The sequence below is a fragment of the Gallinula chloropus genome (assembly GCF_964237585.1).
Source record: "Gallinula chloropus genome assembly, chromosome: 2".
Classification (NCBI taxonomy): domain Eukaryota; kingdom Metazoa; phylum Chordata; class Aves; order Gruiformes; family Rallidae; genus Gallinula; species Gallinula chloropus.
In genome coordinates, this window is record NC_140086.1 from 94,999,904 (window position 1) to 95,025,415 (window position 25,512).

The window sequence follows — 25,512 nt, forward strand, 5'->3', positions numbered from 1 at the left end:
AACAGTCCACATGTTCCATGTAACACAGATATTGGCATAGCTCCATACTGAGTGAACCAGTAATAAATACTGTTAAAGACAGCGTTTCCCATTTTTAACACAGCAAGTAGCATGGCTGAAAAACCCCAGAAGTTTTTTCTTTCTGTTAGACTAAAACAAATACATTCTTTGCCCGTGTAACCCTAACTCATTTAAAAACTGAAGAGCTTTCTGCACAGAAAGTCTTTCATATAGACAAGCTGAGGTGAATTGACAAAGTGCTTAGCGAATAACCCATACCATCTTAATTAAATGCAGTTCTGCTAGGTGCTGGCACTCATTATGTAAATATGGTTCTAATTACACTGGCATGTGTTTTGAAACACAGACCTGGGTGGAATTGATACGGGTGAATTATCTGGGAAACATAGCAAGTGTTAGCATGAATAGGAAGGACAATGATGAATCAAAGGAAGGAAGGAAGGTAGACAATTGTATAGAAAACATGGTCTTAAAACAGCTATTGACTCCTAGTAGGAAAACTAGCTTGGAAAACTGACAGTAAAAGTAGCGTAGCAGAGCTTCTTCCTTTATGATGTTTCACTTCTTCCTCAGTTACCACCTCTTTAATTTTCTTTTAATTGGATTTTCACCACAGACCCTTCAGGACTAAATGATGTCAGTGGTGTGTATGGGAGGGGGTGGAGTTTGTGTGCACGTGTGCAGCCACGGGTTTTGCAAGCCAAACCCAGGCCTTAAAGTACAATTACAAGATCTCACAAGCTTCATATATAATGCTACCAATCACATGTGAATTTTTGGGTTACCAGCAGCATTACACAGGCATAACCAGGTAGAACTCACTGTAGGATTATGTTGGGTATTCAAGGTGAAACTGAATCACTGACAGCAGAGAGAAGGGGAGTAACAGGCATCAGAGACAATGTAATAATTCTTCATCCCAAAATTTTTCAGTCAGAAGACCCACAATATCTGCAAACATCCAGATTATTCTGCTCTGTGTTGCATATGATAGAGGTGCTGCAACACCAGGGCTTGACAGTGGTGGGGAACTCACAGCTTAGGGAGTCTTCTTTCATAGCTGTGTCAGATTGCCACACGTTATGAGATTGCTTGCAGTCTTCTGCAGCGCCAGTATCTCCCCACTTTAGTTTGCTTTCTTTTAAGACAGCAGAATCAGGCACAGAGATAATATTGGGTAGTTCATTGTACTAGATGATGAAAATAAGTGGTAGAATGCTGTGGCAGTTAAGTATCCTCTTCTCTAGAAACGAGATTTAGGCAAGAGGAAATGTTTTGAACTGGAACAAAAGATGGAGGTAAGCACATAAAACTGATGTTGGAATAGTTAAAGTTTAAGGAAAATCTGGAATCCCATCTTAAGCTCTTCAACTATAGGTAATGCTGAAAAGCCCGAGTGGGCAATTCTTACAGTGAACAGGAAGTAGTAGAGCACTGGTCTGCTGTAAATCTAGTTGTTGTTCAGAGCTACAGGCATGTGTCTTTGCTCATTTTTAATATGTATTCTGGCATCTTGTTCTTAAGGCAGGATTTTAAAACAATTTTTCAAACTAAGGAATCGCTGAAGCATTCGTCCGGTTGTGTGAAACTGAAGTTCAATTCCTTCCTTTGCTTGGGGGATTCAGATCACATCTCTTGCATCGTGCTGAAGTGTTCTAATAATAGGAGCTCTTTTAAAGAGTTCTTGGATGAGAGTTGTTGGACATTAATCAACAGCAACCTCTTGTCATTGCAAAGTGGTTAATTATTGTTGTGCCCAGCAGCCTATGTTTAGATATTTGTATCGAGTATGTATGATTGTGTACAGAGTGAAATGAAATGCAAATGTTGGTTAAAGAGATTCTTCACTACTGATACATAGAGAGTCAACAAAGTGAGAACCTTACCCCTTGTTGAGGCAAATAGCCAAGTTCAGTGTAGAAAAATGGCAGAACTGTGTCTCAAGTCAAGTCAGTTTAGCCTTTCACCCTGAAACTGATCTGTTTCATCTGTCTGATGGTTTGGAAGGAGAAATTGGCTCTTAAAGTTACCGTGGTCCACTGAGAGGTATTCTCTGTCTACTAGATCCAAGTTCAGGTGTAAAGGAGGAAGAACAGAATCCTAGTAGTTAATGGTTGATAAAAAGGCAATAGCAAGTCAGCTGGAGAGAAAGAAAGGAACTTTTCTAATTTTATCTTAGAGGGTACATTGATTTTTCATGTCACTGTCTTTCTGCCAGTACTGTCTGACTTGAGAGCTGTGTATAAATACCTGTATTTGTCTTTTACCTTAGCCTGGCTTGAATGAAGAGTAGCCAGAGAACAGCTTTACTCAGGAATACTGCACTTAGCAGTTACCTAATTCCCTATCATGTTCCAAAGTGTTTCCAAAGTGTTTCCCAAGAGGAAATGCAAGTGTGCCTCCATTGAAGAAGCACTGGAACTAGGGGTTTGTAGAAGGAGAGTTCTTGGTGGCCAGTGGTGATCAGGTAGGGTCCTTGGCATGCAGCAAGGCTTAGGGAAGCAGGGTTCAGCCTAGAAGATCATCACTGAGTTTTGGGTGGTGGATTATTTAAACCATAGAGAAGGAGCAGGTTCTCATTTTCTGGTAGTCAGAATGTTCCTTGGGGAGTGTTGTTTATGATTTTTTAATCTAAGGACAGCTTCATATGTCAGGGGCCTGTTTGTTGGCAGCTTCTGAGGGCAGTAGCTACTTCTGGGCAATATATTTTCATAGTGGTGGGCTCAGATCTCCTCCAGCAGGATGGATGTTCCTAACTGCTCTGCTGCTAGCACATCATGTGATGGAGTGAGCATTACCTCCATTTGCCTGTGAAAAAAAGTGGCAGCTACTTCTCCATTTTAGGGGGACTCCAGTCAGAGAGCTTGTTAGGAGAATGCAGTAAGGGTGCATGTGGAGGTGAGGCCCTGAAGGAGTTCAAACGGACAGAATTTTGGTCTCTGGGAAAGGAAAGTGATGCACAGGCTTATAGACATGCATATAGTACAGTAACACTGAAGGAACTCGTGAAGATCCAGGTACTCTGGGGACCCAGGAAACAGCAGGAACAAGCGTGGTTTGTCTGGATTCTAACCATGGCAATGGGAAGCCTTAGCAAGTGCCTAATTCCCTAGGACACTGAAAAGATAGCTCATTTTCAAATGTAGACTTGAAATTACTTACCCCTTTACCTTCAGCAGCTCTGTTGAATGCTGCTTTCAAGTTCAATCAGGTGAGCTTTATTCAAATGTGCTTTAAATGGACATAGGCTTGGCAGCATGTGAAAACAACCCCAAAAGATGAAATTAATCATTGGGAACAAGTAAGTTTTTTCCTTCTTCCTTGTTCATCACCCTTCTCCTCTTACCGAGACGATGATTTTCACAATCAAAGTAATCTTTTAATGCCCTTAGGGTGACTTTTAGGAGAGTAGAGTTTCCCAGTTGCGTGGCAAGCGGCGGGCAAAGCGGCGGGCACGTCCTCTGTGAGTACTGTTGCCATTAGCAGCGCAAGAGCTTGCGAGGGCCGGGCCTCGGCCGGGTCCTGCCACCTGGTGGATACGGGCCGTCACTGCCTCAGTGCTGCTCGCTTCCCCGCAACCCTCAGTAGCCGATATTCTAAATAGCTAAGCAGGTATCACGGAATCACAGAAGGGTTGAGCTTCAGCAGGGACCTCTGGAGGTCACCCGGCCCAACCGCCTGCTCAAGCAGGGCCACCTAGAGCCGGTTGCCCGGGACCGTGTCCATGCAGCGTTTGAACATCTCCCAAGTATGGAGACTCCACCGCCTGTCTGGGGAACCTGTGCTGGTGCTCTGTCACCCTCACATTGAAAAAGTGTTTCCTGATGTTCAGAGGGAACCTCCAGTGTTTCAGTTTATGCCTGTTGCCTCTTGTCATGTCACTGGGCACCACTGTGGAGAGTGGTATAAATGGTATAAATACTTGAGGTATTTATACACATTAACAGGTCTCCCCTGAGCCTTCTCCAAGCTGAACAGTCCCAGCTCCCTCAGCCTTTCCTCCTGGGAGAGTTGCTCCAGTCCCCTTATCATCTTTGTGGCCCTTTGCTGGACTCTCTCCAGTATGTCCATGTGTCTTTTGTACTGAGGGGCTCAGAACTGGACTTGGTGCTCTAGGTGTGGCCTCACCAGTGCTGAGTAGAGGGGAAGGGTCACATTCCTCAACCTGCCAGAATGCCATCAGCTGCCTGTGCTGCGGGGGCACATCACTGGCTCGTGTTCAACTTGGTATCCACCGGCACTCCCATGTCCTTTTCTGCCAAGCTGCTTTCCAGGTGAGCAGCCCTCCAGCATATGCTGGTGCATGGGTTGGTTGTCCCAGGTGTAGGACTTTGAAGTTCTCCTTGTTGAACTTCATGAGTACTTTTACAGAGGTTCTATTTAAGAAAATATGAGATCCTTGTAAGCTTTCCATAGGAAAAAAAGGCTTTTTACCTTTTAATGCTTAGTAAAAAATTCTCTTTCTCTTTTACATGTGTTTTGCTGGCTGACTGACAGCACCTGTACCGCTGAATATTTGACCTATGCAGGTTTATAAAACTGAACTGGCCAGTTACACCATACACATTTGTTCCATACCCATATCCACACTGTTTTGACAGTTGCACTGGTTTAGAGAGTAACTATAATTTTAGTGCAGTGTAGAGCTGGAAATCAAGGGCCATCTCTTCCCTGACAGCATGGAGCTAAAAGAAATGATTAGCAGGACCTTAGGGATGCACAGCATGTAGCAGTTCATTCCATGCTGGAGTCAACCACTAAGCATTGATCTGACTTGCTGCTGAAGATCGAGTGGACACAATTGATCATGGTTGGGATGATTCATCACATCATCATTCTGCAGCTTGTTGACTGTTTCTATCTCAAGGTACACTTCATTTTTTTTGGAAAATGAGTGTTTAACCTTTGATTATACACAAATTAATGTAGGGTAGAATCAGAACCTTGGATCTATTTTGTTTATTTAGCATTCCTTTATATTTTTGAAGTGAAAGACAGGTTGCAGGGAAAAGAACAGTCCAACCTACTGCAAATGTATGACAAACATTTTTGGTGAGGACCAGAACTGAAAAGAGCTGGTTAGATGTTTTTTTCATGTAGTTTACTAAGAGTACTGGAGAAAAGCTGTTTGCATATTTAAAACTCTCTCTTCTGTTCTGTTTTTCTGGTGTCCAATAATTGATGGATTTGTTAGCCTTTTCTCCAGTTGGAGCAATCACCCTGGGTCAGTCCATGCAGGAACTTCTTCCTTATCTTTTAAACATCTGCCCTGTGGCAAAGTTCCTAGGTGTGTTCAGACTGTCGGGCGCTCACCGTTACTGTGCAAAACTTCTTTCTGTTGAGAAGCCAGTCAAAAAAACATCCTTGGGCCTTGCATGTTGCAGGATGGTGAGTGTTGGAGAGAAAGGCTCCCCACAAGGGAGTTTGCCTTCAAACATTTAAAGGAATAATCAGACCAGCCTTCACGCAGTTTGGTTTTGAGGGGGGTGTCAAATCTCTTAGGAGGGACTAAAAGCATTTGTCTGTGCAGTGATTCAGAGCTGTCTTGCTGCTTTCTGTTTCTCATCAAGCATTTGATTCTTGGTTTGTATCACACCTCCAAAGGATTAAGTAGCTTCCTGTTGTTGCATAATTACTTGATCCGTATTTGGTGCTGGATGAAAACAAGTCAGTATTTCAGGTCAGAATGCTCCAGAATGAGGTTGTTTTATGGAACAAATTATGATCATGATTTAAGGATTTAACAGTCCTTCAACAATCCTTTTATCATGACAAGTATGTGATGCCCATTTTTTAGTGAAATAGGGAGGGGACTGCTTGGGGAGTTTGTTAACACAGGAGGGACACATCCAAAGCCACACAGGGAAGCAATGGGAAAAGCTAAAAATAGAAGGCAAACCTTATAAGCTTGCACCATGTCGTGATCATCTTCCTAGACATAATCTCTGGAAGACAGGGGTGCAGCTGGAAGTGCTACCCATGAAAAGCTCCATCTCCCAGCTGTCTGTTCATAGGCATGGAACTGCAGGTTTGTCTGCTGGCATGCAGGATACCCTCCACTCACTGTCAACTAGATTATGGCAGCAGAAGTGATAATGCTTAATGGAATGGTAGGAGCAGCTATGTTTTCTCAATCAAGCTTCTGAAACAGCATTTAAGGAGGAGGAAGCATACAGGAGAAACACTGCAATACAGCAAGCTCTGAACAACTTCGTATTTAAACAAGTACATCTTCCTTTTTATTTCATAAGAAGTTTACTGTTGAAAAAATGGTATGTATTAAAGCAAACACATTATACAACTAGATTAAACATCAGATAGCAAAACCTTACAGACTGAGCACTGCTGCTTGTATTGTATAGGGCTTACAATCAAGGATATATTTAAAAACCCTCAAGAATGAATGTACTTCAAGGTAAATTAGGCACAAAATTTAGCTTGTAACTAGCTCTGCAAGCATCTCACTGTTACAAAGTATTACAAGTGATCAAAAACATAAGCTGACTTAAAATTTTTAAAATGTTATTTGTACTATGTGCTAAAATAGTACAGATGTATACAACACCACCTTTTTAAAAAAGCATGTACAATAGGGACTATAAAGTAGAATCAAAGGGCTAAACAGGGAAATTACCCCTTTACTTGGGCTCAGAATTAGTATGACATGAATCTATGGCTTTGTTTTGTGGACATATTTCAAATTAAGTCCTACAAATATGGGAAAGAAACTGGAAGATATTTTTGATGACTATGAGGTACAGTAGCAGTATTTTAAAGGAACATTATTAGTAAGGAAACTAGCTGGTATCTGACATACATACCTCCCTCAGTTTTCTGAATGGGCTCACAGAATCACAAGGTTGGAAAAGACCTTTAAGATCATCGAGTCCAACCATTCCCATCCTATGCTAAATCATATCCCTAAGCACCTCATCTACCCTTTTTTTAAACACACCGAGGGGCAGTGACTCAACCCCCTCCCTGGGCAGCCTGTTCCAGGCCCTGACAATTCTTGCAGTAAAGAATTTTTCCCTAACATCTAATCTGCCCCTGCCCTGGTGCAGCTTTGTGCCATTTCCCCTTGTCCTATCTCCTGTCACCTGGCTGAAGAGACCATTGCCCACCTCTCTACAACCTCCCTTCAGGTAGTTGTAGGTGGTGATAAGGTCTCCCCTCAACCTCCTCTTCTCCAGGCTAAACATCCCCAGCTCCCTCAGTAGCTCCTCATATGATTTGCCCTCCAGCCCCTTCACCAGCCTGGTTGCCCTTCTCTGCACTTGCTCCAGGACCTCAATGTCCTTCTTATGGTGGGGAGCCCAGAACTGGACACAGCACTCGAGGTGCGGCCTCACCAATGCTGAGTACAGGGGCACAATCACCTCCCTAGACCTACTCACCTCACTACTAGGATGCAAGATACAATGTGAAAATTTGAAGAATGAGGGATTATCTCATGAAGAAAAAGAGAAGAAAGGAAAAAAGAAAGGAAGAGAGGAGAAGAGAAGAGGAGAGGAGAGGAGAGGGGAGGGGAGGGGAGGGGAGGGGAGGGGAGGGGAGGCGAGGAGAGGAGAGGAGAGGAGAGGAGAGGAGAGGAGAGGAGAGGAGAGGAGAGGAGAGGAGAGGAGAGGAGAGGAGAGGAGAGGAGAGGAGAGGAGAGGAGAGGAGAGGAGAGGGAAAAGGGAAAGGGAAAGGGAAAAGGAAGAAAACCAAGGAGCAAAACCCTTCATGTTAATTGCTGCCAGATTTTATCTTAGGTGACACTTTATCTTAGGACAAATTACTAATTTGCAAGAAATGAGAGGGCAACATCAAGCCTGTGGATCATAATAAAATCTTGCCTCACAGAAAACGTTGGGTTTTTCTAAATATACATAGTAGAAAAGTGATTAAAATACCAGGTTTTGGTTTTTTTTTTTAATCTTCCATAAATTGCTGAAAGTTGTATTTGTTTTTTCTTGTTTAAAACAAAACCCATTATGATCTTCCCAGAACTGCAAGGAAGTGCATACTTTCTAGGGGTACATTTTTACTGCATTGTACAGCAATTGCTTAATAGGTTAAAAAAAAAAAAACAAACCCATCTTGAAGTCTTGATGCTGTTTTTGATAAGCAGAAACATGAAAAGGAATGCACGGAAGCCAGATGATAACAAAGTGTATCATGCAGCATTTTGGCCTAACGTATACAGTATTCCACACCAGTGATGTGACTGGAGGGTGGGGGTTTTAATCCATTAGGTTCACGTGACATCATTTAGAACTGAAACTGTATGTGAAGGCAAACTCTGTGGAAGCGTGGAAAACGCCGGGATGCCTAACAGAAGCGTGCCAGATGTGGTGCTGTCCCTAGCATGCAGAGCTAATGCTTGGAGGCCTAGCACAGCAGTATGAGCTACTGCTGCTTCTAGTTCTTTACACTGCTGCTTTGTTTGTGCTGCTGGCTGCGGTCTGGTCACGGTCAGCGAGTGCTGTATGGCGTTTTAGGAAGTTAGCCCACAATCTCTGCAGGTTCAGTGACCAATTTGGATCCATCCCACGCTGTCTTGAACTGCTCAGGAACCGGAAATTCTTTCTGGTAAGAAACAAAAGCGACAATGATGGTTAAATAAGCAGTGGATACCTCATGAAAACTGGTGGAATACTATTAGTGCTACATGACTGAGAAGGCATTGATAGCTCAGACACGCCAGGATTAGAGAGAAGCCTTCTTCATTACCCTAGGAAGTTGTTTCACAATACCACACAGGAAAAAGCCTTATTGCTACCCAGTTTCAAATAGCCTTGGTATGTGCTACTTTGCAATAATCCCTCTCACGTCATTATTTGGAACGACTAAGTAAATTAGCCTCATGTCAGGAATGACTTCAGATTCCATCAGTGTCTGGGCTGGAAGACAGTAGAAAGGATTTAGATGTGGAGATTTAGCAGGGAGACTAATTTTAAGGATGAAAGCAATATTATAGTATGGAAGAATAAAAACCCCCACCACACTCTATTGTTTTAAGTATGATACACTTCAAAACACACAGCATCCCTTGTGGGGTACACAAAACAAAGCTCAACATCAAAGAGGGTCTCCTTCCATTCCATGTATTTGGTGAAAGGATGGGAGATGTCATTGGGTCTTTCTCTGTTTCCACTAAACAACAAAAAAAAAGAAGTCAAGGGCTTTTCATGCAGACCTCAGAATGGTATTTTGGTAGCCTGTAATTTCAGATACAGTGACCTGAGGTGAGACTAATCAAAAGGGCTTTTCAAAAGGACTTTTTTTTTTTTTTTTTTAAGAAATAGGTGAATCTACACCCACTGAAAATCATTCCCTATTTAGTTATCTGAAGCTGGGCATCCAGCAGGCACTTTCTGAAATGTGGAGCATAAGAATTCCCTTGTTAGATATTTTCCTTTATAAAGCCTAAACACATTCACCATACAAAATTCCAGCCCAAAAGATTAGTAGAGAAATATAAGTTCTATGGCCATTCAGTGCAATTTCAACACTGCTCTGTTGAGGAAACTATTAGATGTATGCTTTGCCTGTGTGATCTCTTCCAGCACGTGAAGTGACAGAGCATACCTTTACTAGAAGTGCTGGTGAGCACAGTATGAAAACCTAACTATAACAGAAAAGGAGCTGGGAAAATGCATGTTTGAGTTGGTTTTAAGGACGTATGTTGAAAATAGTAAAAAGTACCACAGACGCTACCCATGTATCAACGGCTTTAGAACAAACAAGTATACTGTAATGCATTATTTTATCTGTACTAGTATTATGTTTATCTTAGTTTTAGTATCATCACCTTCAGGCTTGAGTGCTCTTGTGTCAAGTGAATTCCTTTGGGAGATTATGTTTAGATATCAAAGACAGAAAATTAAATGGACAGGAGATGAAACTGTTACCTATTGAAATGGAAGAAATGGTGTCATGTCTGATCTTTGAGATTACTTTGTGCTCCAGAAAATAAGGAGTTCTTCCTGCACTGATAGCTGAGATACTGGTACATAGAAGTTAAATTGGTTGGGATAATTTTTTGGTGACATAATATGCATCGTACGTTACTTTCTCTTCCAGCAGTTTAAATGCTATTAGCTACCCAGACTAGGGGGGAAGGGGTAAGAAAGCTTTAAAAATCTCTCACTCACATAATCACCATCTTGGGGGATGAGGATGTTCATCTCGGATGACTTGGCACTCACAATCTCACAATCTAGTGATTCCTCGCTGAGGTAGATGTGGCAGCCTTCTGTTTTGTTAATAGAAATGGTTGGCACTTTCCCCATCACCTGCAAAATAACATCTACTTAATACCAAATCTAAAGTGCACACAAAGGTACTGTTAATAAAACCCCCATTGCCTGCCAGTTCTAATTTTGGCCACCAGCATCTGATCTGTGCGTCAGCTGCCTGCGTGATGCTCGGATTCGATTTAGACACTATGAAAATTCTTGCTGGTGGTAACAAAGATCTAGCAGCAAGCTTCTAATATACATTCTATATGATGAAAGTGCTTCCCTGATTGTCTCTAATTTCAGTGGAACTTTTATGCCGATATTTAGGTGGTGTTCACCTTGTTCAACCGTGAGACCTTGTTAAGAAATCAAACAGGTCAACTCCAAACCAGTCAGGGCAAATGCAAGGTCCAAGCATACAGTACTACTCCACAAGTCTTTTGTAATGCATTCTAAAGACTTCAAAGCTCTTCCAGGTGTTACAGCATACAATAGGAAAGGAGTTTCATCTCCTTCCAGCAAGCTGCAGTTGTAAAAAAAGTACTGAGCTCAATTAAATTAAATCTGTAAAGGTATTTATAATGCTCCTTTAAAAGCAACCCAAGATGTACTTGGGGAGGAAGGGAAATCTCTTGTTTAGAATTCTACAGATGAAAAGATTTCTTCATGGCTAACTGGATGACCTGCTGGTTGTCAGTAAAAATTCCTCCTTCTCCTGCTGTCCTCTTTACCAAAGGCAGCAATATATTCTGGACAATGCATCGAAAGGATAGAGGTTATTCTGAGCCATAAAACAGAAACAGCATGCGACAGATATGTACTTGTTGACAAAAGTGTCTCACATCATTCAAGTTAGGAATCTTTTGAGCTTCAGTTCCTTAAATGTGACAGCAAACAAAGAACAAGCCTGTCTGCCCTCTTGCACATCTCACTCTGATCCTGGAGTCTGACCTGTGTAGTGATCGATGTGCCTTAAACTCATCTTTCTTTCCTTTAATGGGTTCTCATGCAATAGAGAACAAAAGGAGGGTGTGTTTAATAAATTTTTCAAACATCTGGCATGAAAAAACACAACCACACTGGAAGGAAGGAGAACCAAGCAATATGGCACTGAAGTAACTATTTATAGCAAAATCTGTAGGATGAATTTACTGACATTTGTTCCAGTAACATATCATGTATATGCAAATTATAAGCTCAGGTCTTCAAAATACTGAGAAAATTGAGGTGCTCAGCACTTGGCAAACTCAAACTCTGCAGAAACTGCCTCATTCAGGCAGCACAGAGCATATACCCAGACTCTGCCTTCTTAAGTGGGAACTCTGCTCCGTGGCATAGAAGCCTTATGCAATATTCATAGAACCTGCTTAATCAAAAGAATTTTGATTCTTAGAGAAGATGCTTCCCCATTATTTGAGTATTAACAAGCTGTGGATTCACTGCTCATTACGTATGAATTTTTCAGCTCTCATGAATAGTTCTAGAGGTAATGATAAAAATAATCTGCTTGCTTAAAAAAACCCCATTCAAATAAATGCTTGGGATCTTTTTCTTTAACTAACTGCCTCTGCCATAAGAAGACATGTAGTGATCATGAATAAAACTGCTTGCTACAGTTCAGAAGATGATGCACAGCTGGTAACAATGTCAGTAATTTGCATGAATTTCAAAAAATAAAAAATTGTCCTGCTGTTATTCTCTGTCATAGCCATGGCCAGTATGTCTGAAGTGTGGAGCAAAAGTGTCTACATTTAATGTCATACAGCAGGCACAGCCCTTTAAGCAAAAGACCTCATCTAGCTGACAGCCTGGCATAATTTAATTAACAATTGATTTCTTTTTCATTTAAAATAATGCATCCTTGAGACTAGGTTGTCTGTGTTGGGCACAACCAAGTACTAGAGCATGTGTAGTTAGACCTCTTTGGAACGGCATGGGTGAAGTGCTGTAAATGTCAGGCAGACCATCTATCTTTCGAATGTGGCAAGCATCCCCAATAGAAAGGGCAATATATGGATTTAAAACACATCATTTTCTTTTCACAAGAACCAGAATGAACATGAGCTGTGACGGAACTTTGCTTACAAAACCAGTAGGGGCTCATCGCCCATTTATAGGCAAGCGGCTGCATTATTTACTCATGTAACGTGTCATGTTGCTTGCAGGAGAGATTTTTGAAATCCCAGCACTTACTTTCACTTTATGGCATGTAGCTGTCCTTTGACAGTCTATTTGAACATTTCAATTGAGAGAATAAAAAAAAACAAAATAAAAAAGAAGTAACCATATTCTAGGCTCAGAAATCGGTTAGCAAACTGCCAGAATTGGTCCCACAAGCAGTGCTGAACTTCCAAGTGCTAGGAGCTGTTTACCATTAAAGCAAGAAAATTAGGTCGAGAAGTAACAGTCCTTACAGCGTACAGAGCTCTCAGCTTCACTGGAACCAGAAGGGACTGGGGTGAGGTTTGTTCAGCAGTAATCAATAGTTTTCACAGACATTTTCTAAATACCTCAGCAGAATTTAGTGCATGTAAAGATACATTTGGATGCAATCTCTTATTGCGCTCCAGTGAGTTTTTTAAATCTCTGTAGCTACATCTTGTGCTTCTTGTTTCCCCATTGTTCTCTATGTATCTCTGTGTATTTCTTTTTCAAATAGATATTTACCTGAATCTGAATATCCCTGGAATTGATCACTTCCACGATTCCCACAACGTTGTCAAACACAAGGCCAAACTTTTTACAGTTGTCTAAAATCAAAGCAATCATAAATAAGAAAGGCAAGATAAAAGCAAACATAGGCACACCTGCTACATTAACTACAAAAATTCCCAGGCTCGCACTGCGTAGCTGAGCAGCTTTACTCACGTGCTCGATCCATTAAAGGGAATGGAATGACTCAGATGCATTATTAATCACCTAAGTCAGTTTTTTTCGAGATTGGCATTTAAAGCTCAGCTGAGCTATCTACTCACCAATAGTAATTGAATTGATTTTTCCTTTTATCTGAAGTGTAGATTTGTTACACTTAAAAATGTAGGCCACTTGCTTGAGTTCAGTGTTGTTAATGACCAGGTCATTCTTATCCTCTTGATATTCCTATTTGAAAAGAAAGTTTATTTAATTGGTTGTCTTTAACTAGCTAACAGTCAGACTGAGTTTAGTACCACTTATCCTCAAGTCATTGCATCTTCAGTTACAACAGAACAATGTCCTTCCTGTGGCTTTAAGATCTAATCTACTTGGTGATTGGATATTTCTCCTAATTCACCTTTGGATGACACATGTATGTTTTGGAGGTGCAGAACTGAAGAATAGACTATGACAAACCCCATTATTTTTGTAGCAAAGACATTATGCTCACAATAATTTTAAAAAGCCCTCACAAACATGTGGTTTGGCTTCCATACAGTTTAGACCAGCATCTTGGAGAATGGAGCAAGTTTGTTTTTTTTTTCCCAAATGTTGTATAATGTTCTATACAGTGTGTTATCACAGAATCACAAGGCTGGAAAAGACCTTTGAGATCATCGAGTCCAACCATTCCTGTCCTATGCTAAACCATATCCCTGAGTACCTCATCTACCCATCTTTTAAATACATACAGGATCAGTGACTCAGCCCCCTCCCTGGGCAGCCTGTTCCAGTGCCCAATAACCCTTTCACTGAAGAACTTTTTCCTAAAGTCTAATCTGAACCTGCCCTGGAACTGCTTGAGGCCATTCCCCCTCATCCAATCACCTGTTGCTTGGGTGAAGAGACCAACACCTGTCCCTCTACAACCTCCTTTCAGGTAACTGTAGGCAGGGATAAGGTCTCCCCTCAGCCTCCTCTTTTCCAGGTTAAACATCCCCAATTCCTTCAGCTGCTCCTCCTAAGGTTTGCTCTTCAGCCCCTTCACCAGTCTGGCTGCCCTTCTCTGGACACACTCCAGCATCTCAATGTCCTTCTTGTAGTGAGGAGCCCAGAACTGCAGCCTCACCAATGCCGAGTACAGGGGCACAATCATTTCCCTGGGCCTGTCTGTACAGGTGAAGGCATCACCATATACAGTAAGGAGTAATAGTTGAAGAAATTGCCTTTCATTATGAAGCATGAAGGGACATTTACACCCCATGGATGTCCAGGAAAGACTAGAGATCCACAAGGAAATTTCCACATACTGTACCCCTAAGGCAACATAACACAGGCAAATTGTGACTGCACCTTCTGCAAACTCAATTCCACATTCCACATGTGTATATAACCTTCTGCATGACTAAACTGCATATTGTTTCTTCCCCTCTTTTAACAAACACAGGGATGTGAACTTTCCCTCATAGATTCTTTGGGATATGCCTACATGAATTAACTCCCAAACTCGAAACATATCTATCTTTTCCATCTGTAGATTGAGCAAAGGAAAACACGTATCAGTGTTTGAGCGTGGGAGACACGCTTGCATGGTGGTGAAACATAAAGGTCCAATTCCATTGGTTAACAAAGCTGGTCAAAGTGCTCTGTGATAATACTGTTACTCTCAGTCACATGGATGGCCTGCAAAAAGGGATTTAATTGGAGTTCTCCACTGGAGTTGTTTCTAGGGGATTGGCTGATTTAGCAAGGAATTTTTATGCTGGTTCTGACATTCTCCAGTTCAGATTAATTAGTGTATCAGAGACAAATTAATGCAATTCAGATGCTACAGAATAGTAAAAGCTAAACTGTAGCAAGGCAGAACAATGCAAGAATCAGCCCCTTTTAGCTGCAACTTTGATTTGTTGCACCATGGTCATCATGGGCAGCCTTTGTTCGGTGCTCAACCTGGTTTGCACTGTGCAGGGTGCAATTCAGAGGTGTGACTGGAACTCACCACTCTCCACTTCTTCCCCTCTAGCTCAAAGACAGGGGCATGGCTCTGCTGTGGGGAATTCTTGGGAGAGGTGGGACTTGGAGTATGGCTTTTTGTCGGAGAACGAACAGACGGACATTGGGCACGTAGGCTGGGGTTCTTGTGAGTCTTCTGGTCATCAGAGACATGTCGAAGCCCTGGGAAAAAAAAAAAAGGGTATTTATGAATGACAGTCTGTTTTCAAGTATGAAGGGTGTTCATATTTAAGTAGGAAAGGTTTGTTTGTAATTGTGTTATATTATTCTGTGAGTTTACATCTTTTTATTTCCCCAAGGTTTCCCTGGGTAACCACCTAAAGTGTAACTGCCTACACATTTCTAGCAGTTGATATGAAACCTCTTTTACTGTGCACGGGCCATTTTAGTATCTTAAACAGGAAATGCTCCAATGTCTTCTAGTTCCTCTGGCTGCAGTGAACCCTGAGAGCTTGTTATATTTTCCCTTCCATAAAGATAAGATTCTTTTTCTGATTTATGAAAACATTTGACCTATGCCTGCAGCATTAAAGGCAGATACATCAATTACAAAGTTCGGTAGTAACACAAAAATCTTTATTATTGTACTCCACACTGATGGGTGAACCGTACCTTTTCACCTCACATACACTGAATGTCAATCAGAAAGGGGGATAAATTTTTATTGCAGTTGCAACTTAGAGGTTCACCAGCTACTGGGGACTGAAGATGTCCAGCTTGGCTGCCTTAAAAGGATACCTCTAAATAAATAATGTGAATTTCAAGTATGCTGGACATATTTGGGTGCTGTTGCTTCTAAAGGGGGTTTTGGTATGCAGTTGCACCCATCAGACTCACTGCAAGCCTCAGAAAGATCTGAGCTGCTTAAATGTAACTTAAAAATGCGGTGGAAGTTAAGTTAATCCATATAGCAAGTCCTGATGTGGTTTGACTCAGGGACCAGGACTTGCTTTCTTTGCTCCTGACCTTTGGTAATTGCCTCTCCCTGGTTAAGCTGTGCAAACAGGGCTGAGCGAGATGCGGTTCCTTCGTCCTTTGCGGTCTCTGTGTCGAAGAGGGGGGGCGGTCCCGGCGGTGGCGGCGGGGGTGGCGGTGGGGAGAGGCATGAGGCGCTGGTTAGAACAGATCGCATAGACATGGGTGATGCAACAGGACCCTGTTAGAGATGGATGGGAATTACTTTACACACAGTATTTCAAGGAACATGGTGCTTTGATGACTCTTACCTATTAACATCCCCGAATGCTGCGCATTTGAGTGGCTGGAAGCAGCCGTGGGCTCAGAAGAATGTCTGGCACCACATTTGAATGCAATACTGTGAATTGTTCCCTGCATCAAAGCAGGCAAGGCTGGAAAGACTGAGGGTCCACACTGCTACCTTACTGCAGAACTACTCCACCTAAAACATTTCTATCAAATGCTTGTCAAGACTGATGTTAAAAATCTTTAGTAGTTTGTTCCAGTGTTTACTTAAAATGGAGAATGTCTCCTGCCTGTCAGGTACCAAGTTCAGGTGCCCATGTGTGAGTGTGCACTCAGAAATACACAGAAAATGTTTTGTTCTAACACAAGTGACCAGGACAGTCATGAACTGTCAGTTGCACATATGCAACATGCTGAATTGTACACAAGATGTAAAATGCTGTTCTTCAGACTGTTCAAGTAATCTGCAAAGCCTGAAATTACAGCAGAATGTAGAACTATGGTGACTAAAATCTCTTCATTTCTGAAATTCAGTATTTGAGTTTTTAGTTCAGTTTCTCAAATTCTCTTTTTTTTTTAACTGCAGGAGATCACAGCACACAAGTTACAAGTGAGGAAGGCATCGGTAAAGTAAGTAATCCGATCTTTTCTTCAGTTTGCATAATCTAAAGTACACGTTTTGGTCTTAATTATGCTGCTTACATAAAATATTATTGAACAGACAGAAAATACTAATAATGATCCGATTAAAGTGTTATGCATTCCAATGTTAGAATCTGGGAAACTGAGACTTTTTCTGTCTTGCCACTGAGTGTCACTCTGATGCCACATCTCTGCAGCAGAGCTGCGACTGTTTTAAAAGAGCCGGTGAGAAAAATTAGCCTGGTTGTGATGCATTTAGCTAGCTACCCACCCAGCCTTTGTGCACTGCACCGGTACATGTATTAGTTGGGCAGATACAAGGGGAAAACAACAGGGACTTAGAGAGTTGCAGCTCCGCTAACTGGCTACCTTTCCTAAGAGATACAGGTTGTTAAAAATGCATCCCTGGTAATCAATACTGAAAACAGATATTGCTCAGAGGCTATTTTTAACCACTTCTGATGCCACCTCTTTCTGTTCTCCACAAAACTGAAACAGCAAAGTATCCATCAGGATCATGCATTTCACATGAGTGAAAACTGTAGCTATTTTTAAAAATTAAACTTGTTCTGGCCTGTAACCCCAAACTGATAATGAGAAAGGGGCTGGGGTGCACATGCTCTTTTTTTTTTTTTTAAATCTTCAGACATACTTTTTTTTTTAAAAAAAAAAAAGAAGCCTGGCACGTTTGAGCAAGTAACTGCATTCAAACCTCTCAGTCAGTGTGACCTTAATTAGAGTAGCATGGAAAGGTAATAATATTACTTACCCTCTTAATGTACACCCTCTATTGGCACATATGTCTTCAGCATCTAAGTGCTCTTGCTTTTGGAGGAGGTGTTTATGGAATATGTTAGTGATGAATATATAGCAAGATTCTTTGTCACATTAGTGACATTAAAATTGCATTGCACAAAAAAGACTGGCTGAATCTATGGTACTCAGGTGAGTAATAAAACTGATGTAGTGGTACAGTTTGATTGTTTCTGAATGGATCCAAGATCTATTAAAGGAATGAGCTCTTTTCTATGCTATTAAATCATTTTGATCAAATAAAAAGCTGCTTTTGGAACTGATTATCGTTTATTGTCAAGCTGTACTGGAACTGATGTGAACTGCTTTTAGGACATTTCATTGTTGCATGGATGTGTTTAACTTGAAGCATTTCTGCTTACATACTTTGTAGTTATAGGTTATTGTTTTGGGCTGGGGACTTCTTTGCTAGGTCCTCAATTTATATTGCCTGTCTCCCTGCTCCTGCTAATGCCAGTAACGGTACCTGCAGCGGAGTCAGCACAACTGTGAATTACTATAATTAAAAAAATGAAGGTAAGTGGATTTAGGGGCACAATCAATTGTTGCTGCCTGAGGTGCAATAGAGATCTTCCCTGTCTGCTGCCTGCAACCATAGCAACTGAATCCACTACGTCCTGGTTATACAGAATTATGAACATTGCATTTGCAGGGCTTTTTAAAATACTCAGCTACCCAGAAATGGCACACACCGTTCCCAGTGCAGTGCGAACATGCAGTTAGGAATTATGTATGGGAGGACATTAATAGTAGCTGTGGTTAATAACCTGAAGTCTGAGTCAAAAAATTCATCCAGATTGACATCTGATTTCCCAAACATACCTTATTGCTTCCACCTGCACAAATACAATGCTGTGATTCTCTGGAAACTTGTGCATGAAACAATCACTTGTTCATTTGGAATTAACACCAATTATATTATGCAAAAGCTGCAAAGATGCATTAGAGGAAAAACAAAAGATATAGAAGTTATCTGGGTATTCTGCATATAGGACAGAGTGGTGGTTTCCTCTGCCAGCCTCTTTGCCTAAATTGTCAAACTGAAAAACTGCCATCACAGGTCATGCAGGAGACCCCAGGTTCAAACAATACTGCTGAGCAGTATTATTGAAGGCAATTTCCAAATAGCAATGAAAGTATGGGAATATCTGTGTCACCAAGGTGGAAGCAAAACGCAGATTTATCTGTGGAGGTGAATGATCTCTCTAACAGAACTCAGAAAGCACTATCTTGTGAAAGTACAGACAAAAAAGAAGGATTTTAAATACATCAGTCAAATTTGGACATGGTTTTCTAAGACCAGAGAAAATCTTACTTCCTTTTCAAGACAGAGCAAAGGTAGGAAAGGATGTGGCAAACTTGAAGCATCTTTCTCTTGTAAAGCAGTACTAAGATGAAAAGACAAGTCTAGTCAAAGATCTCAGTCCTTAACCTGAGGAGTGAAGACATTCTAGTCCTTTGAGTGGGTTTCAAGAGTAGGAAAAATAATCTATCCCTTCCTTGCATGCATGCTGCCCATCTGCTGCCTCTTTTCTTTACAAGTCTGGTCCCTCCACCAAGGTCAGTGGCTATCTCCACTAAGCTCAAAAGATTTTGACTTAGCTCTAATTAAGAACATAGGAGGTCACAAGGTCTTGGAAGACACCTGGGGTTCAGTCACCCCTCCCACTCTTTCTCTTAATTTTGTGCAGTCACAGAAATAAGAGATGTTGTTAACTTTTCTCCTAGGTAGACAAATTCTTGTCTAATTCATGACCTGAGTTACAGCTACACAAGCTAACAAAGCATCATGATACTTTCAATTATGTCTGAATATCTATGGCCATTCTGGAAACTGCAACCAATTTCAATCATAAATTAGGCCAGGCAAAAATGGAAGGACAAATCAAAGAAACAAAGGTTGCCTAAGTACAGAGAGGGACTAGCTGCTCTGTCTTACAGCGTGGATGTATCCAGTAGGACAACCTGCCATTGAAATGGCATATATAAGGAAAAGTCTCACTAATGAGGAGGCATACAGAGACTTCCTGTAAAGAGGCATTCAGTCTCATTTCCAGCCTCTGTCTTCTTCTCTTTGCCATTTTGATCTACCTGACTGAAATCAAACGAACATTCAAGTGAGGTGAAATTATTTGTGGGAAGAGTGGCTTGGGGGAACTCTTAACAAGGGGACAGAAAGCACAAAAGTGAAGTGGAAATGCAGACTACACGTTGCACTTCTTGCATTTCCTGCATGCCAGGAAGATGGGACCCATGGCTGGACTCAAATATGCTGATCCAAAGGATAGTTTTAAAATCAGCCTAGTGAAGTGGTTCCAGTAACTTTCCTTTTTCATTAGTTTTGTCTGTTATTTAATATATAGACCTCCAAGTTACCAACTGAAGTCACTGGCAATTAATTTGCTTCCTTTAGTCATCGAGGAACACGAAGACTTACAGGCTCTAAAATAATTCTGACCCAGACTCTTAAACTGTTCTGATATCTGGCAATACTTGTGTATAGTCCCTATCCAATTTCAACTAAAGTGCCCTTCACAAAGTCCATTCATTGCTGCTCTGTGTAGGGTGGCATTTGTGAGAGCTGCTGGGAATAAAATAACATCTTATATGCTCGCAGAAGCTCACCCATCCTGAAGCAGCAGGTGCTTACCAGCTTTGCTATTTGCAAACAACTCTTCAGATTAACTTCAAGCAGATGTTAAGAAGAGTGTATCTTTACACAAAGAGTAGTAAGAGCCATTTGGACTAGTGAAGGCGGTTATTTGCAAGCTGCCTTTCTTCCTCTTTTATTTCAGCTGTTTGCCTCGGCAACAGCTGCCCCTCTCAGTGCTGTGGTGCCTGTAGCCATCACATGAATGTACCCTGACAGCCGACTGTTCCCATTAACAGGTCAGTCGGGTGGTCGTTTTTCCATCGTTTGCAGATAGCCCCTTGTGAGAATTATCAGGGGAACAGATAGCTTCAGCCTGACTTTGGGAAAAAATAACACAAAAACAAGCCATTAACTTTTAACCTGATGGCTTTGTATCCCAGTGAACTTGATCAGTTTTAAACCTTGTTCGCAGAGCTTTCTGAAATCGTGGGGGGATGGAGTGGGGATGTAATTCTCTGAGTAAGATCCTATCAAGAACAGGAGATATTCTTTGAGTAAGGTCCTATCAAGTACAGGAGATGTGGGCCCTGCAGCCATGCAGTAACAACTCTGTAGGGGATGGAACATTCCAGAAATTTCCGCCCAGGGCAAAAATTATCTTCAGCCTCTGATTAAACCATGCTCTGAGTGGGGTGACAGGGGTCAGGGTTTGCTCCTTGCTGGATAGCCCAGCCACCTGCAGACAGGCCGGAGGGCCTCCCAATGACTGCAGCTCAGCAGCTTATTCTAGTGACTGTGTCTGAAGCTGCTCATGGAGGTGGGTCTGATAAATGTGTATTATCACTGGGCAAGGGTTTGCAGGATTGCAGTACAGACTCAATGTACATTGTATTTCTACCTTTATCTTGTACAACTGGCAGAAGGGTGAGGTATTCTTTTTCTCCTTGCTGTCTACCTAGCTGGCTCACTGGAAGAAAGAAATGACTGGTTATGTTGAGGCAGCTGGCTGGCTAAAATTCATCTAAGTTGAATCTCATTTAATTCCCTTGAAATTACAGTAGAGTTGAGTGAAGCCCTTTGCTTCTGAGAGGCTGGGCCTTGTTACAGGACATTTCTCCTAAAGGCTTCCCTGGAGCACGGGGCAACAGCTGGTCTTGTTAGAGAAATAAATGCTGTTCATGTATAACACAAGTGCTCTGGATGCCATACTGTCAATAATTTTTGACGTGTCTTTAGGTTAAACACAGCTACTGAGAGACAGTAAGAATTTCTTTGTATGTCTTATCACAAATGTTACTATTTTCTGAGCTGTTCTTGCTGAACAGTTCCCTGGGTTAGCCTTCCATGTCACTGTTACTATATTTGTAGTTTTGTAGCAGCAAGGAGCCCTTGTCAGAGGCTCCTATCTCTGGGGATACCAGGGCTTATGTGCCAGGCCCTGTACAAATACACCCAGGATGTTCCTACTTGTTTATCCAGCTTTAGGTTGACACAGCACAGGATGGAAACTAGAAGAAACAAAGTTCTTACGGTGGCAACCTGCTGTGGAGCATTTGAAGGGACACATTTGAAGGGATACATTTCTTGTAGCTGCAATGGTTGTTTCTGCTCAGGACAGACTATAAATTTCTATATAATGCATATAAATAAATTCTGTATGCATGTGTATAATGTATAGTACCTATTTTATTAGTCATTCATATTAAGAGGTAAGTATCTGTTTGTGGCTGAGGCAGCAGGTGGCTTAGAGGCATAAAATCCCTTCCTTAATTTATTGAAAAGCCTTTTCATGACAGCAGATAAAGAGGAATCCTTATGGGGGCAACATTTTTCTACCCCCCTCCCCTCCCAAAAAAAACCCAACCCACCACCCAACAAACCATCTCTGTTTTGTCCCCCTTAATAGTAATCTTAGTTCCACACCTGAAATTATTTCAGCATTCTGTATTGTTCTCTCCATACATATGGACAGCCAAAGACGAGACTCACGAAGCTCAAAATATCATGTATCAACCAACCTCTGGGAACAGGTGGACTGTGACTCAGGGTCACAGAGCTCTAGTTAAGGTGTTTTTTTGTGTAAAAGTAGCTTAGCACAACAGTTCTATTACCTACCCTATTTAAGCCACCTGTCTGCAAGGGTTATACTGCCCTGAGATCTGCAATTTACTAGATGAAACAGCTGACTTACAGGGTCTGTAGTCTTTGTGAGTTAAAACACAAAACAACAAAACCCAAGCCAGCCTCTTTTCTTGTAATCAAGCCTGGGCAGAATTATTTGTCTGTTGAGTTTTCAAACTTTGAAGCCCCCCTTAATACTCTTTTGCCATTTATCACCTGCTCAGGATTTTAAAAGGTGCTTACAGCTTCAAAGTTACCCAACCAGAAATGTTGTACAAATCCAAGGTCTTCTAAATCATATGAGAACTGTATGCTAATGTAACTGACAACGAGTAACTGGCTCCCACAGTTACTTCTTGTCAGTTATATTAACTGGCCAGTAAACCATCTTTTACTTATATAAGCCTTCAGTTAAAAAGAACACCAATCCCTTTGGCAACATAGTAAAGTTTTAATTGATGTGCCTTTTCCTTTTCTCTCCATTTTGCATGTTCTTGACTTCCTTTCTCCTTTCCCTTTTCCACTGGATCTAGGTTGAATTATGTTACAGGTCAGGTTGTGTATAACAGCTGTTCTCAAACAAGCCTCCCCCACCCCCTCCCCAGATTCCCCCTTAACATGTCTGAATGTTTGGTCACTGATGTTAAAAAGGCACCTCTGATATCCAGTAAAGGCAAACAATTGTCAGTCCTTGTTGGAATAAGCGAGTAGGACTACTTTCTTTCAAAAGGATGTGGATGTAATTGTGGCAGTCTCCACCAGCCAGATAGCCAGTTTCTAAACAGTGTACCAAAAACTGAACACTGAGAAAGAAGCAGTTGGGATTAAAGGATGAAAACTTTTCAACAAAAAAGTATAAGGAAATAGGGAAAAGGAAAGAAAGAGAAAGGAATGGCAAGGGACAGGAAAGCAGAGGAAAGGCCACGACTGAGGAACATTCAGCACTCTTATCTACATCTTATCCAAGATACCGGGGTTTAAATCAGTCTATCTATGCTGTCCTTACTGCTATCTGAGTGAGGCCTCTGGGATTGCACTTGTGGCTGTGGCTGGAATTTGGCACTGCAGTTTTGACCTTTAGCTTTAGTGAAGTGGCTCAGGTGATGGCGGCTTGATAAGTGGGTCAAACCCAACGCTGCACAGGAGAGATACGGGAAGGATAATAGGAAGAGGCTTTTGCCTGCAGAGGTTGATTTTTGCAGCTTGTTCACCTCAATATATAGAGAGACAGTATATTACAGGAAAATGTTGTGATAGTACAGGAGAGAGGCAGGGCCATTTTATAAGAAAATGTCTGGAGGTGAGACAAGAATTGAGTGGCCAAAGCCTGTACTAAGACTACTATAATTGCGCTCAATCAGGCTAATGTAGGAATTAAGATGGTCCTTCTCTGTGTGGAACCTGAGGAGAATCTAAACAATTTTAAAGAGCGCTTTCAGGGTACTATCTAAGGAGTTAGAAATACTTTAAAAATGGTATTTCAGGAAAAAAAGAAGATACTGTATTGGCCTCACTGGGAACAGGATATAAATAAATCTCAACTGCTTGTAAGGATGCAGACTTGCTCCTGAGAATTTGTTTTGATTTGTAAATGGAGGGGGGGAACATTCATCTCTCGAGTCAAACTGGGTATTAAACACTAAGGAAATCCACTCCTAGTTTGCTACTCTTTCCTGTTTGGAAATAATCCTGCTGGCAAAATTTCTCTTCAATTACAAAAACTGAAGTACAGATTCACCTGCAAATGAGAAACATTCAAGACAATTATCCTTGAGCAGGATTTGTTTTGTAACACTTAAGGGATATACAGGAAACTACATCACTTTCTCATTATTACTGGTTGTTTTCTTGCTGCACAGATAACCTGCAGAAACAGGAGCAGTTTCACTTCCCCCAGCTTACTCATGCAGCCCTTGCAGCAAACAAACCTTTCATTAAGCATCCTTGTGAGCTTGTGTTACAGCTGTTCATTTCTTTGCACAACCAAAAAAACCCACCCCAAAGAAGAGAGGGGAAAAAAAAGCCATGCTTCAATACTTCTTTAGGAGGAGGGAAAAAAAGAGCAGCACTTGCTGTTTGTCAGTAAGAAGTGAAAGAAGAGATAGGTTACTGTTGCAGCTGTAAGTCAGAAAGTTGTAGTAAGCGAAAGTGACAGTTGCTGCAGGGGTAAAATGCTACATGGGGCATCTAAAACATTTCATTGTAATAACAGCTTCTGCGTGAGGCTCATTGACAGCTGAGAATGTCCTATCTGATCCCAAATTAAAACTCGTGGACCTCCATTGGCTTGGTAATTGCTATTGTTCCCTTTGTCAAGATAGCTAAATTGGGATACAGTGAGTAGGGCGAACTGCTGCTCACGGGGTGCATGTGGCAGAAGGTGGCTCACACTTTACATTCGAAACAATGAAGTGTAAAATCACTCTTGTCAGGAAGCACTGTATATCCACCTGACTTCCAGTGAAAGTGTTACTTTCTCTGATATATGCACAGTCAGTTAATGAAAATTAGAAAATACAGAGCAGAACGTTTTACTCTCCAGGACAGTCCTGCTCACAAACGTGCATACTTTAAGAATGTAGTTTTCTTCTGCGAGTACAGTGCCAACAAATCTCCTAAGTGTATCCCTCATGTCTTCAAGTGACTGTGATTTATGTAGGGTCCAGTTTTGTACCACCACCCCACATGGGTAACAAAACGGGCTCAGATACACAAAGGTCTCAGGGTTCTTTACTCCACTGATTTCTTGGCTTTCTCCTCACACAGTCCCTCTCATTTCAATAGGATGTCCTCAACAAGTAAAATATTGTCACACATCTTAGTAGAACTGGAGCCAAAGTGAACGAGGAGAGAGAATTGTGTTAGATCCAAGAATCTAACTTTTCTGTTTCTAACACCGATTTATTACAAAGCTGATAGAGGTACCTGTTACTGTCACAGCCAACTGCTTGCCCATTATTTCAACCTTTTGCACCTGTTCAGTGCCTGCCTTGTGACATTTCTTTCTCTTTCCTCCAAAGCGTCTGC

General features: G+C 41.5%; 1 protein-coding gene across 2 annotated transcripts in view; it reads right to left on the reverse strand.

The window, feature by feature from the left end:
- Nucleotides 1-6,235: 6,235 nt before the first annotated feature.
- CAP2 (cyclase associated actin cytoskeleton regulatory protein 2) overlaps nucleotides 6,236-25,512 on the reverse strand; it is a 68,904-nt gene continuing 49,627 nt past the window's right edge. For both annotated transcript variants that reach the window (XM_084260397.1, XM_084260398.1), the window contains exons 8-13: nucleotides 16,080-16,269; nucleotides 15,100-15,275; nucleotides 13,223-13,346; nucleotides 12,915-12,997; nucleotides 10,161-10,301; nucleotides 6,236-8,592 (exon numbers count right to left, since the gene is read on the reverse strand). In XM_084260397.1, coding sequence (XP_084116523.1) covers nucleotides 8,509-8,592; nucleotides 10,161-10,301; nucleotides 12,915-12,997; nucleotides 13,223-13,346; nucleotides 15,100-15,275; nucleotides 16,080-16,269 — 798 coding nt within the window. In that variant the 3' untranslated portion in view covers nucleotides 6,236-8,508. The remainder of the gene's footprint in view (nucleotides 8,593-10,160; nucleotides 10,302-12,914; nucleotides 12,998-13,222; nucleotides 13,347-15,099; nucleotides 15,276-16,079; nucleotides 16,270-25,512) is intronic.